Here is a 13091-nt window from a genome sequence, read left to right as displayed (position 1 = left end):
TTTCTTAGTTTATAAAAGGATGCTTTTAAGTGTACTTTTAGTGTAACAGTGGTAAACTTGTACACAACGTACTAAATATAAGTATACTAAACTTATACTTATTTAAAGTATACTTAGTGAACTAGATAGCTGTACTGTTATTTTACTAGTTATAGGCATGGTTTCACAAACAGGGCTTAGATTAAGCCAGTATTAGGCCTTAGTTCAATTAGGATTATTTAAGTAGCTTTTATAAACATGCCTTGAGAAAAAAAACATTATTGATGTGCATCTTGAGTGAAAACAATGGGATTAACATATTTTAGGATTTGTCTGTGCAAGTTGATTTCAGTTAAAACAGCTCAAACACGTATTTCAGTCTGGGACTAGACAGCATTGCCTTGTCTGTGAAACCGGGGGATAGACTTCTAGCCCACTTTTTAGTTAATAAAAGTACAAGTATACTCTCAGTGAACAAATTTGAAAAGTTTATATACTCCAAGTACACTTAAAATGTTTCTTAAAGTGAACTTAATATTATGCTTATAGCACTTTAAGTATACTACACGGTTCCTAAATTTGTATTAATTGTAAATAGACCTTCAACAGTACTTTAACACAAGTATAGGCCAAATGTATTTTTCAGTAGAAGCAAAGCATACGTGCATAATTTTAAGTTATCTCTGATCAGCCTACATAAAAAGTGGATTGAAAGTATCTTTAGTATAATGTATGTATACTTTATATCACACTTAAATAAACTTCTTTTTGTAAGGAGTGTAATATTATTCACTTCAATTGTAGCCACACAATGTAAGTTTGATCCTTGTGTTCTTAACAGTATGCTTGTCTGTCTCTTCAGCTTCTATTAGATGCCGGGGCAAACGTGGAAGGAGCAGCCGTGCGTTACGGACAGGAGAGTAACGCCGAGACGCCTCTCCAGCTGGCGTCTGCAGCAGGTGTGTGTGTGTGTGTGTGTGTGTGTGTAGCACTGCACAACTCAGCCTCTCTCTCACAACCTCCACCAGCTCAGATTTACAGCCTGCCAGGGAAGGCTGGTCACTCCCATCCCAAACAGGAATCCCTAAAAATATGGGCATGTGTTAGCAGACCGGAGCCAAACTGTAGAGGCCACAAACTGTACGAGAGTTGACAGAATTGGGTCAGCAAGACATGTTTTGCAACAGTTCAGAGTGTTTTTTTTTTTTTAAAACCTTTTATAGGTGTGGGGACATTCAACAAGAGGTTCTGCAAGAGTTATATTTTGTTTTACCTTTAGTAAGTAAAAGGTTTGGTATACTTTACCACTATCTGTCCTACTTCCTTCTAAATGCCTCACTGAGTAGGTGGGCCAAGTTTCTGAACTTCAATAGGCAATTTTTTAAAGTAAATGTGGGCGGTAGTGTTAATATTTCACTTTTCTGGTGTCAGAAATCTAAAGAGTAGAGTAGATGTTGGACAAGAAAGATGTTGTGAGTTCTTAAAGTTATAGAACATCAAGCTCTTTTATCTCTAAAGATCAAGGAAGAGTCGATTCCTCAAGACGCGACCCTTCCAAGATCATTACAGTAATGATCATGAATTGTGTTCTTTTCTTTTACTGTGGTTCTCTCTCGTTTATTCTACACATCTCTGCAACCTCACCATCTGTTTCTTCTTTCCTTCTCCTCCGGTCACTCTCACAGGGAATTACGAGATGGTTAGTTTACTGCTGGCGCGGGGTGCAGATCCCCTGCTGAGGTCCCAGGACGGTAACACTCTGACATCATCACTGTATGAGGACATGAACTGCTTCAGTCACGCCGCTGCACATGGCCATAGGTAATGCCTCCCTCCCATCATCATACTAACACACTCGCGAACTCTGAATATGATCAGTTATGGCAACAAATACACAGCTGCATTACCACATAATGATCTCATATTTAGCAAATATGACACTGGACATCTACAGAATATCAATGTCAAATCATCCAATCATTCATCTATCTGTCCATATTAATCTGTCATATTATTCATTTCATATTATTCATCACTATCTGATCATTCATCTATCTACCCAGCAATCATAGCTTTCTATCAATCTTTGTCCAATAATTCATTATCCATCTATTATCCACTCAGCCAACTGTATATCCAATCATTCATTATCCATCAGCCGTCTTACTATGTTTAATCATTCATCAGCCAATTATCTATATGTCCAAGCATTTATTATCTATCCATCCAATCAACCATCTATCTACCTGACCAATCATTCATATCTACCCAGTCAGATATCTGTCTACCCATCTAATCATTTACCAGCTATCTATCCATCTTGCTTTAAATCAATCTTATGTCCAAGCATTCATTATCTCTCCCACAATCTATATACCTGTGTATCAAAATATCTTTCTTTCCAATCATTCATTTTCTACCTAGTCAGCTATCTACCCATCTATTCATTCTCCAGCCCTCCATCCCATCTAGATTTTTATCAATCTGTCCATCCATTTGCCAAATCATTAGTTATCTATCCAGACAACCATTTATCTACCATCCATCCATCACTGAACTAACGGAGAAGTATGTTCTGCAGGAATGTTTTGAGGAAGCTCCTCTCTCAGCCTCAGAAGGTGCGGGAGGACGTGCTCTCGCTGGAGGAGATCCTGGCGGAGGGTGTGGAGGGCGAGACGCGGGCGTCCGGCAGGAACGGACACTCTCTCCCCCCTCCTCCATCTCCCAACCTCAGCCTGCTGTCAGAAGATGCCCTGCCCAAGCTGTGCAAGGCCCGTATGAAAGCTCTGCAGGAGGCGTCCTTCTACAGCGCGGAGCACGGCTATCTGGACGTCACCATGGAGCTCAGATCACTGGGTAGGTTAGACGCGTATACAACAACAGGTCTCCAGACAATACACTTAGTATAGATGATGTCATAGAGTAACACTTTCATTCATTCATGATCAAATATAGATTTTCTGTGATACGGTTACAAAACCTGAGCTATATCTAGCAAGCATTTGATTATTTGCAACCGGTTCTTCATGATGTGGTGTGATCCTGCAGGAGTGCCGTGGAAGCTTCACGTATGGCTGGAGTCGCTGCGCAGCGCTCAGCTGAAGTCCAGGGCCGGAGTCACGCTCTCCCTGTTACGGGACTTCAGTTCCATCAAAGAGGAGGACTACTGTGAGGAAGTGGTCTGCGTCGGGTTTCCTTTGATGTTTAACATCCTGAAAAAAAACAAGGTACTAAAAAACGTGGATATTTCTTCATAGAAAGTCCAATGTAACGACCAAAAAACAAATCTATATATAGAAATTGAGAATCTTACACAGACTATGCATATTTGTCATTGTCAATGCATGATGACCAATTAAAAATGTAATTAGACTTCGAATTAAAACATGACAGCGCATTGTTATTCAAATTTTTCCAATTTTCGAGGATCTAAAATGGACATGCATTATGTTCTAAAATATTGTTGTGCTTCTTTTATGGCAAAAATTCAGATTTGGTGTGAAGAGGTCTATAAATCTTACACTGCGTCCGAAATCTAATTCTTCCCTACTATACAGTACGCCAAAAGAGTAGTGCTGTATGTCCGAATACACAGTATTTGAAAAACAGAGGGTGAAAAGTCCCCGGACGACTTGCTAATTTAGCCGAGATTCTAGGAAACTGCTAGGTCATGTGACAGTAACGTGGCGGATGTAGCACGTCCGAATTTCATTCATACTAGCCATATTCATACTTTTTTAACAGTCGCAAAGTAAATTCAAATGTAGTATACCTACTCAGTACAGGATTTCGGAAGCAGCGCTGTCTCTAGTTAAAACTTCCTTATGACTAATTCTTTCTTTTCCTTTATAGAACGAGGCAATAAACCAACAGCTGGGCATCATTTTTAGTCACTGTTACGGTCCTGCTCCACTTCCTCCCATCCAAGAGAAGAAGCCCGCTCTCTCCGCTCAACTTGGTAATTCACTCCATCTTAGTGCAGTTATAATTATGAATTGGCAACACTGACTGGATCCACATTAAATGACCCAACATTGATTTAAAATTCAAAAACTATAGTTTGTTTGTCATTGATTCTGGTAATTTTGCTTTAATTTACATGGTAGTGCAACAGTTCATTTTCTTTCATTTGTGTTTTTGTCTGTAAATGATTACCCTGTTCAAGTCTGATTCCTCCTCTTCCCGCAGACCCTCACTTCCTGAACAACCCAGAGATGTCTGACGTGACGTTCCTAGTGGAGGGGAAACCGTTCTATGCTCACGGGGTTCTGCTGCTCACAGCGTCCGACAGGTGAGCCGAAAAAATGTGTCATCTTGACACACGGGTCTCTGCAGTAGATTTTATTTGGACACAACTGAACCGCTGTGAATAAAGGATGTTTGCTCTGGGATCAGGTTCAAAACTCTGTTGGCACTGAACGGGTCGGACGGCTCTCAGCCCCGCAAAGACATTGAGATCAGCAACATCAAGTACAACATCTTCCAGGTATGAACACTCGATGAACCCGTGCGACAACATGGCGTTGTTCCGAGATGTTATCAGGAGTTAATCACGATCTCGTTGTGTTTATCCAGATGATGATGTCATACCTGTACTGCGGGGGGACAGAGTCTCTGAAGATGGGCGTCTCAGAGTTACTGGAGGTAAGACAAACAAGATACAGTCCAACCCAGTACGGCCTTTGCCAATGAAACCGGAGGGGAATATTCTTTATGCAGTGGAACCTCTTGAGTTTACCTGCAATAATTTAAGATGAAAATCTTTTCACATTCCTTGACATTGGCCAGTAAAATATGTTTGTAGATTGAAGCAAGTAATAATAAGACGCTGTAAAAAAGGGGAAAAAAAGCATTGTTTACCCTTTTGTTTCCCTTGTGTAGTTGCTGTCAGCGGCCAGTTTGTTCCAGCTGGGGGCGCTACAGCGGCACTGTGAGATCCTCTGCGCTCACAGCATTGACCTTGACAATGCTGTGAACATCTACCACACTGCCAAGGTAAAAATATATCATTGTTTACATAATATTAAATATAATCATAAAAAATCTATTTAATTTGTACAGTAAATATACAATATCAATATAAGTATATACAATTGTATGCTTATAAACAAACACATGCCATCATAAAGAATCTGAAGAATGTTGAATGTAAAATAATAGTAACTGACCAAACATATTGGCTTTGTAACGAGTAAGAAGTATTTCGGAGGTATCATGACATTCTACAATGTTGTACAATATTTACCATGATAATGACACAGGGCTGTGAAACGATTAATCGCATCCAAAATAAAAGTTTGAGTTTACATAATATATGTGTGTGTACTGTGTACATAATTATTATGTATACATTTAAGATTTTCTCAAATTTACAGTGTATATGAAAATATTTCTTAAATGTATACATGCATGTGTGTATTTATATATAATAGCCTATATTGTGTATTTTATATTTAAAAATAATTATACACATTATATTATGTAAAAAAAAAAATATTTTGGATGTGATTGATCGTGATTAATCGTTTCACAGCCCTATGACAAAGAAATATAAATGAAAAAAAACATGACAATATGATACATTTTACTAATATTTATTACTTTTAAAATGTTAAGGACATTAACAATTTAATAATTAATAGCGAAGTGTCTCCCCAGGCCTAATTGATGTATTTCCCCGCAGGCTCACGGTGCGCTGGAGCTCAGCACATACTGTGAAGGTTTCTTCCTGCAGAACATGGCCGGTCTGTTGGAGAGGGAAGCCTTCCGGGCGCTGATCCTGGGATCCGGGACGCGAGGCGGATCCGGGAAAGACTCGCTCCTGGAAGAGCTCGAGGCGACGTTAGCGCGCAGACTACGCTCACTGCTAGTGACTTCTCGTGTGTGAAAGAAACAGACGGAAAAATAGAAGGAAATACACAAAGAAGAAAAGACATGAATGTGTAAGGTGTTAAGACAATATGGAAAGCCTGAGGAAATATGAAAAGGAAATGCTGTTGAAAAAAAAAAAAGACGGACTGACTGAAGTTGAGCTTTGTGGACAGTTTCATGAATTCTAAAAAATAATCATTTAATGGACACAAGCTTGACATTAAATGCTGCAGCGTTTCTGTGGCTATCGCTATCGAACTAAAGTATGTTAAGATTGTGGACAACAGTTTCCCCACACCTAAAACAGACGCCATTTTGTACAGAGTTTGGCTAAAGTGGGAGGCTAGAGCATATCTTTTTTCCCTTCATTATTGTTTTATTTTAAGCTATTATAGATGAATCTTGTAATGGAGAAAAACAAGGACATGTTCTATTTAAAGATGTGAGATTATTTAAGTTGCTATTTTATCTTGTTTCATGCCAAGCAAATAAAGTTATATATAAAACACTTTTGTGTCTAAAATGTTATCCAAACAGCAACAGAAGACCACAATTAAGTATGCAAATATTACAATGGCTTCATTGCAGTTGTTTGTGTGTGTGTGTGTGTGTGTGTGTGTGTGTGTGTATATATATATATATTTACATACACATTTTTTAAATAAAATAGTCAAGTCTACCTACAAAACATAAATTAAGTAATGTATGTTAAGCTGGCAAACACTTTAAAGTTTAATTTAAAAATGAGACTGTGCTGCCACCTTCTGGTTATAGAGAGCACTGCATGCTGTTAAACTGCTTTCTGATTCATGACTTCTGTGTGCAATCAATGAAAAAGAAAATAAAGGAGAAAAACAGTGAGGTCAACTTACCAGGCTTGACAGAAACACCCACAAGTACTGATGAAAATATACAAAAACACTTTCCAAACTGGGAATTCACAAACTCCTAATCAGGGAATAAAACTGCAGGGTGTGTGAGACTGTCACAGAAATACCAAACGTATTTCTGGTGCACTCAATAATTTTACAAGTACCACAAAATTAAATGAACCGTACCTTTTGTTCACTAACTTACATGAAGAGATCTAGACTCCAGTCCTATCAGTGGCCTAATAAAAATTGATTTATAGTCTAGTCTAGAGTGGGTCTTCTCATGACAAGTGGTTATTTGTTTAGCATATTTCTAGTAATTGAGAACATTAAGCATTTTGCGTGATGCTGCATCAGTATAAATCCAACACAACTGTCATAACACTGCGAACAAAATATTACTACAATATATAAGCTTTAAGTAATGGAAGCTTGTTTCCGCCACGGACTAAAATGATTTAAAATATATTTTTTCTGAGAAAAAAAGGTCAGAATTGTGAGATATAGGGCAATTCTGAGAAAAATATTGCAATTACCTTTTTTATTCAACAAGCTTCCATATTCATATTATGTAGACAATTTTTTAACATCGAATTAAGTCAAAATATAACATCTGAAAAAAATCTACAAAATACAAAAGTTAGTCAAAGTGTTTGTTCTAATGGTTGAAACTCTCTTCACATCCTGATATCAATCAATGATAGAAGTGGTGTAAATATTTAACAAAATGTACATATATCTTCTGTGGTAGTCTCAAGAGCAAAAAAAAAAAAAAAAAAAAAACCATTCATCCAGTCATTGCATTCGGTCTAATTCAATGATAGGAAGTCTTACCTGCCTGTTACCCTGTGAATGTGTTTCCATCACACGTCATCAGCTCGTTCTGTAAGGCTGTGCAGAGTTGTAGACAGACGTCAGTCACCGAGCGCCACACACAAACACCAGCCGTCTTTAACAGTTCCTCCTGAACCAAAACAACGAGCTAGTGCTGCGTTCACCCGATGTCGTAACCGTAATTACGAGATGGCCACCCGTGACGTTCTACCTGGACCTGTTCACGTCCTCAGACTTGGATTAATGCGTTTCTATGTCAACATTATCAACGCCGAAGTGAATCTGCAGCGGTCAGGTGGTACAACTACAGCACTGTAAGTTGTTTACGGTCATTATTAGTGTAATGTTATGTGCTTTGAGACGTGAGGTAGTTAAACGCAGTCTCATCTCGTGATGCTTTGCAGACTCTGCTGTGCGCGTTCATGTGTTTTGAAGCTAGCTTGCTATTGCTAGCCTCTCTGAAATTGCCTGCCCTACCTTTAAATGTAATGTTTGTCAAAAGCTTAGAACATTTATCATCATATGGGTTCAGCAGACAAAAAGGAAACCCTACATTAAAGGAGAGCTCCGGTCAATTTTAACATTGAACTCATTTTTTTGTACATCTGGAGTGCTGTCAGTACAGACAAAAACGTCAAAAATCGGTGTAAACGTGCACACTGTTGACGTTGACAGCAGCGCGGATTGATAGAAATGGATAGAAAATAGTGCCGATTAAAACTGAGGTATGAATTTTGACCGGCGTGTTTTTTGTGTGGTAAATTAATCAAGCTTTGAAACGCAAATAATTTTTTTCACGTAAAAATGCAGTTTTGTAGCCCCGGAAAATAACCGGGAGTACTTTATTGAAAAACTTCGAGCGGCCAGAACTCTGACCAGGTAGTTGACAACAGAGTGGGTCAGTGTGTATGACCTATAGTGCTGGTAAGGATTGCATACAACTTCATGTCTTAACCCTCTGGGGTTCTTCATTTTAGACTCACACTCAGGACCTTTGGGTCAAAAATGACCCGGAGGGCGGCATTAAGATACATTTTATTTGAGTAAAATCAATGAAATATATTTTTGTTCAATAATATTTTTTCTTTTCTTTTTTTGGTGTTTTGAGATAATTTTATGATTTATAATTAATATTTATGCAATAATTAAGACCCATTTTTTCCCATTGAATATAATAGAAAATTTATATATATATATAATAATAATTTTTTTTTTATTAAAGCTGTATTTCATTTTAGAGTCAAGTCTAGGCCTCATGAAATCAATTTTTGAAATGAGATCGGAGCCATCTGGTGGACACACTGAGCATTTTTAGCACGCAATAGCACATTTTTACCACTAGTGGATTTACAGCTCTCTGTAGAAACACTCTAGTGATTTTTTCACATATTGTTTATTTTTTTTCAGGTTGTTGATTTGAATATATAATAACAGATTCTCAAAGACTATTTTTGTCATTTTTTTTTTAATTTAAAAAAAAAAATTTTTGGGGTTGGTTTAAATGGTAATTTGAAGTGGCAGTTTAACTTTATAATACATTCAAACCTGAACATTGCATTATAAAGAGAACAAATGGAAAGCATTTTGTCACCAATTGTTTTAAGAGATTCACCCCTTCACTGTTGTGTGCTTTTTTTCTGCATCCTGTCTGTTTTGTAGATTGTATGCACAAAAAACTCTGTATTTTCATATTTTTGCCAATTTCCCATTCATTTCCTATGGGGGTCATTTTTGACCCGAAGGTCCTGAGTGTGACTATTTTTTTTACGACCACTTAGACTTTTCAAATCCTGTCCCCAATTTTTTTTTGGGTGTTCATATACCAAGTACCAAAAAAGTCACCAAGTTTTGGACCATTCCGATGAAGCTACGATTTTTAACATTTTTTTATTTAAACGCTTCGGGTCATTTTTGACCCGAAGAACCCCAGAGGGTTAAATGGGCGAACTAACCCTTTAAACTACGCAGCATTAACCCACCCAATCATTCGACAAATAGTCACATTAGTAACAGGCTAATATAGCATTACATTTCACGTCCCGGGCTGCTAATTCATTACGATGACATAACAGTGTGATCAAACGTACAGGTAATACAAAAACGAATTTACTAGCTGATATATAATTTATATGATTCGTGAATTCTATACATTTCTGAATGGTGAAAACGACATCTCCCATACAGTAGTTCCACTCTCCTTCATAGCGTCACCAAGCTTCGTCTTTGTTGTTGTTTCTGGCAGCGAAAACATATAGTAGCTTTAACTGGCTACTCTCTGCTATCTCAGACAACGACATATTTTCCTGTCGGCCACCATACCTTATGTTGGTTGCAATTCTCAACCTCACCACTAGATGCCTCTAAAAAATACACAGTGCACCTTTGAGGCATGATCTTTTTTTTCAAGGGGAAAAAAACATTTTAAAATATCCTTTTGGTGATCAAAGATGAGTTTTAAGGGATACAATTATTGACTACAGGGGTACTTTAAGAAGTGGGAAGTAGGGAATTTCCGATAGCACGTGAAGGCAGCAACACAAGGTGCTAGTATTCACAGTTGTGAGATATTGCTCTCTCAGTTCAATAAACAACAAGTTAATATTGAGTAACTTTACATCTGTTCCAAAAGACGTCAAACGTGACAAACTGTCGCGTGTTTGCTTCCTGAATGAATGAATCAGTGCTTGTTTAGAACATACGGGTTCACTAGGCCTAAATGATTCAGTGACTTGTAATTCACATAAAAGACAGTTAGCCTACTTAGCAATTTACAGGCATAACAATGTAACCTGCACAAAGAGTCACTAAAAATCCTCACAATTTTAACGTTATTAAAAATACAGTGTCCGATAAAGTCATTGTCATGGAACTAGCTACATCTGTTTGTTTACATCTGAGGTAAATTAACCATGGTCACGTAGCCTACGTTATGGCTATTAAAGTGATACAAAACGATATCTAAAATTAAATAAATTTAATGTCGCCGTCGCGGCTGGTTAGGACAAAAACTCTGATTAACATAGAAAAGATACCTTTCACTGCATGTCACACAACGTCGAATCTGTCTTAACTGGAACACGCTAACAGCGGAGTGATACAAACGGTGAAAAAGTCCCAGTGCTGCTATCAGCGCTCGTGGGACGCACGCACTCGGCCAATCAAAGTTGAGGACTAGTTGTTGTATAAAAGTAAACAAAGCAAACCAGTATTAATGTAATTTCAATGTTATTAAACGTATAACTATAATGACAGACTGAACATTTGTATCACAATAAAACGTTTTAACAAAATAAAAAGATATTTTATAGAAATAAATATAGAAAATAATATCTAACATGTTAAACTTCAATCAGAAAATAAATCAGTTCCTTGAATCATAAAAGTTAATTTCAGCAACTGTGAATGTATTCACAGTAATTTTGGATAGGCCTAGCCTATATCATGCAGTCGTGGGCATATATGACTTGTCTTTGATCATTGTTTAACTGATAAACCCTCGCCCACTCAGTAACATACAATCATGAACACTCGCTAGTATCATCCTATTAAGTGAATCAGTTTATTGTTTCATTTTTCTCTCTGAAATTGCTCACAGTTATGATACAAGGGGATTTTTTACAACTTTAAACGCATGTTCCTGCTCTGCATGGACAATTTTATTTTATTTTGTCATTAAAGTTTTGCTTCATAACTGTATAAAATAGGAAAGTTCACAACAGGTATTGCTTTATTTTTGTTTCATTTAAACCAGCTGTCTGTAAAAAGGGGGCCGTGAACATCCAAATCTTTCCTGGTCGAGGTACATACAGACAAAAGGAAGCATTTTATAAACAGATACCACATAGACACTGCCAGCGAGCAAAAGCTGTGTTGTGTCGCTCGCTTACAGCGTATAGTAGAAAACATGACAGGAAAACAGAAAGAAAACAAAAAAATCGCAGAGAGACTAACAGAGGTTAAAGGTGATGGCAGGTGTTGTTATTTTTTTTCCCATTAAAAGATTGCAGATCTGAGAAAATAGTGCGATTTTTGAGAATAGTTACGTTAAAGCCATGCAAAGAAAATGCGTGCATGCACACAGCAATACAAGTCAAAAGCAAAGAGCAGGAACGGCCTTCGACTTTCCCGTAGGCCACAACATCATATTTACAGTAGAACTGATCCAAGAACAGCTTTTTTTTGTCATCCATTGTACACACACAATGATATGAAGCTGACATTGATATCGAGAAGGTCATTTCCTCCCCATAGAGGCTAAACTACATTCTTAAATTATTGTTAAATTAGCTTTTTTGTGGTTTGTTTGTTTTTACATAATATTTTGTTCTCTTTTGAAGCTAGGAAAGAAAGATTCGTAAAGTCCACGGTACTTTTACAAATCAAGACATTAGAAAGTTTCTTTAAACAAACAAAATTGTGTTGCCCTGATACAAACAAACACATTATTGTCATAAATAAATAAATAACATTCAAGTTCTCATGTATATATATATATAACTGGATGATAATAAATAAGGACAGAGATAAACAGAAGAAAAAAATACAAAAATATTCACAATGTATTCAACATTTTTTTTAGTATCTGCTGGTAGCGAACATGAGACATTATCAGAAAAAAAAGAGAAAAAAATAAAATAATTAAACACTGTATTTCAGTGTCTAACCAAATCGATTAAATGAAACAAATTGTTCCATCAGGTAATAAATACAGAAGTACAAGGGTTAAATAATAATTAAATAAAGACTAGCAACACAAGATTTCAAATCTGAATCTACAACAGAACTAAAGCTAGTGTCACATCTAGACATTTTATTTGTACATAATAATGTTCAATCTGTACAACAGAGATTCATTCATTAGGATAAATTCATTCAGTACTATCCCCCCACCCCATCCCGAGTCCCAAACTCACTTAAACCATGTTTCAGTCCTTTTGCAGCAATGGTTTAAGATCAAGTGATGTTCTTCAAACATAAAGTCATAAATAAATAAAAGATCACAAATTGAAACGATACAATTTGAAAAAAAATCCACATCCCCAGGACAAGCTCTCAAAGTCATCTTTTCCTTCTCGATGAGTTTAGTTTTTTTCTTATGAATCTGAGTGCAAACATCCTGTGTGAATGTGTGTTCATGTCTAGTATTGAGTGTGGTTTTGTTCCAAACCTAGCGAGCTGCCTTGCTGCCTACTGCCTTCTAAAGCAAGATACACACATGACTCTTTTCTGATGGTTTTCCAAATTTTTATGATGAAATAACTCTTTTATAACTCCTGAAAATTTGTCCTAGATGGCAAAATCATGGCCAAAAAAGTGTGTGCACCAGGCTTTTGATGGTTTCCTGAATCGTAACCTCATAAGTGAACTCTGTGTGATATACAAACAGCACTCATCACACCATGTGCACTGGAGACTTTGAACTGAACTGGCTTGCGAACTGACTTCAGTAGAGTTGCCATGTTGCTAAGCTCACAACAGCACAGCTCAATTGATTTCAACAGTTTGACATTAGCATGTTGCTACATGCTATCAGCA

At 37.1% G+C, this 13091-nt stretch overlaps 1 protein-coding gene across 1 annotated transcript in view; it reads left to right on the top strand.

Moving 5' to 3' along the window:
• abtb2b (ankyrin repeat and BTB (POZ) domain containing 2b) overlaps window positions 1-6358 on the top strand; it is a 57030-nt gene extending 50672 nt beyond the window's left edge. Inside the window, exons 8-17 of the mRNA XM_056252081.1 lie at window positions 842-938; window positions 1665-1800; window positions 2561-2835; window positions 3028-3206; window positions 3832-3937; window positions 4168-4270; window positions 4375-4465; window positions 4555-4623; window positions 4861-4974; window positions 5663-6358. Coding sequence (XP_056108056.1) covers window positions 842-938; window positions 1665-1800; window positions 2561-2835; window positions 3028-3206; window positions 3832-3937; window positions 4168-4270; window positions 4375-4465; window positions 4555-4623; window positions 4861-4974; window positions 5663-5866 — 1374 coding nt within the window. The 3' untranslated portion in view covers window positions 5867-6358. The remainder of the gene's footprint in view (window positions 1-841; window positions 939-1664; window positions 1801-2560; window positions 2836-3027; window positions 3207-3831; window positions 3938-4167; window positions 4271-4374; window positions 4466-4554; window positions 4624-4860; window positions 4975-5662) is intronic.
• Window positions 6359-13091: the final 6733 nt, after the last annotated feature.

The sequence above is a fragment of the Rhinichthys klamathensis genome, unplaced genomic scaffold (assembly GCF_029890125.1).
Source record: "Rhinichthys klamathensis goyatoka isolate OS25496 unplaced genomic scaffold, OSU_Roscu_1.1 h1tg000092l_1, whole genome shotgun sequence".
Lineage (NCBI taxonomy): Eukaryota > Metazoa > Chordata > Actinopteri > Cypriniformes > Leuciscidae > Rhinichthys > Rhinichthys klamathensis.
The sequence above is the reverse complement of the archived record's forward strand: the minus strand, read 5'-3'. Positions and strand labels throughout refer to the sequence as shown.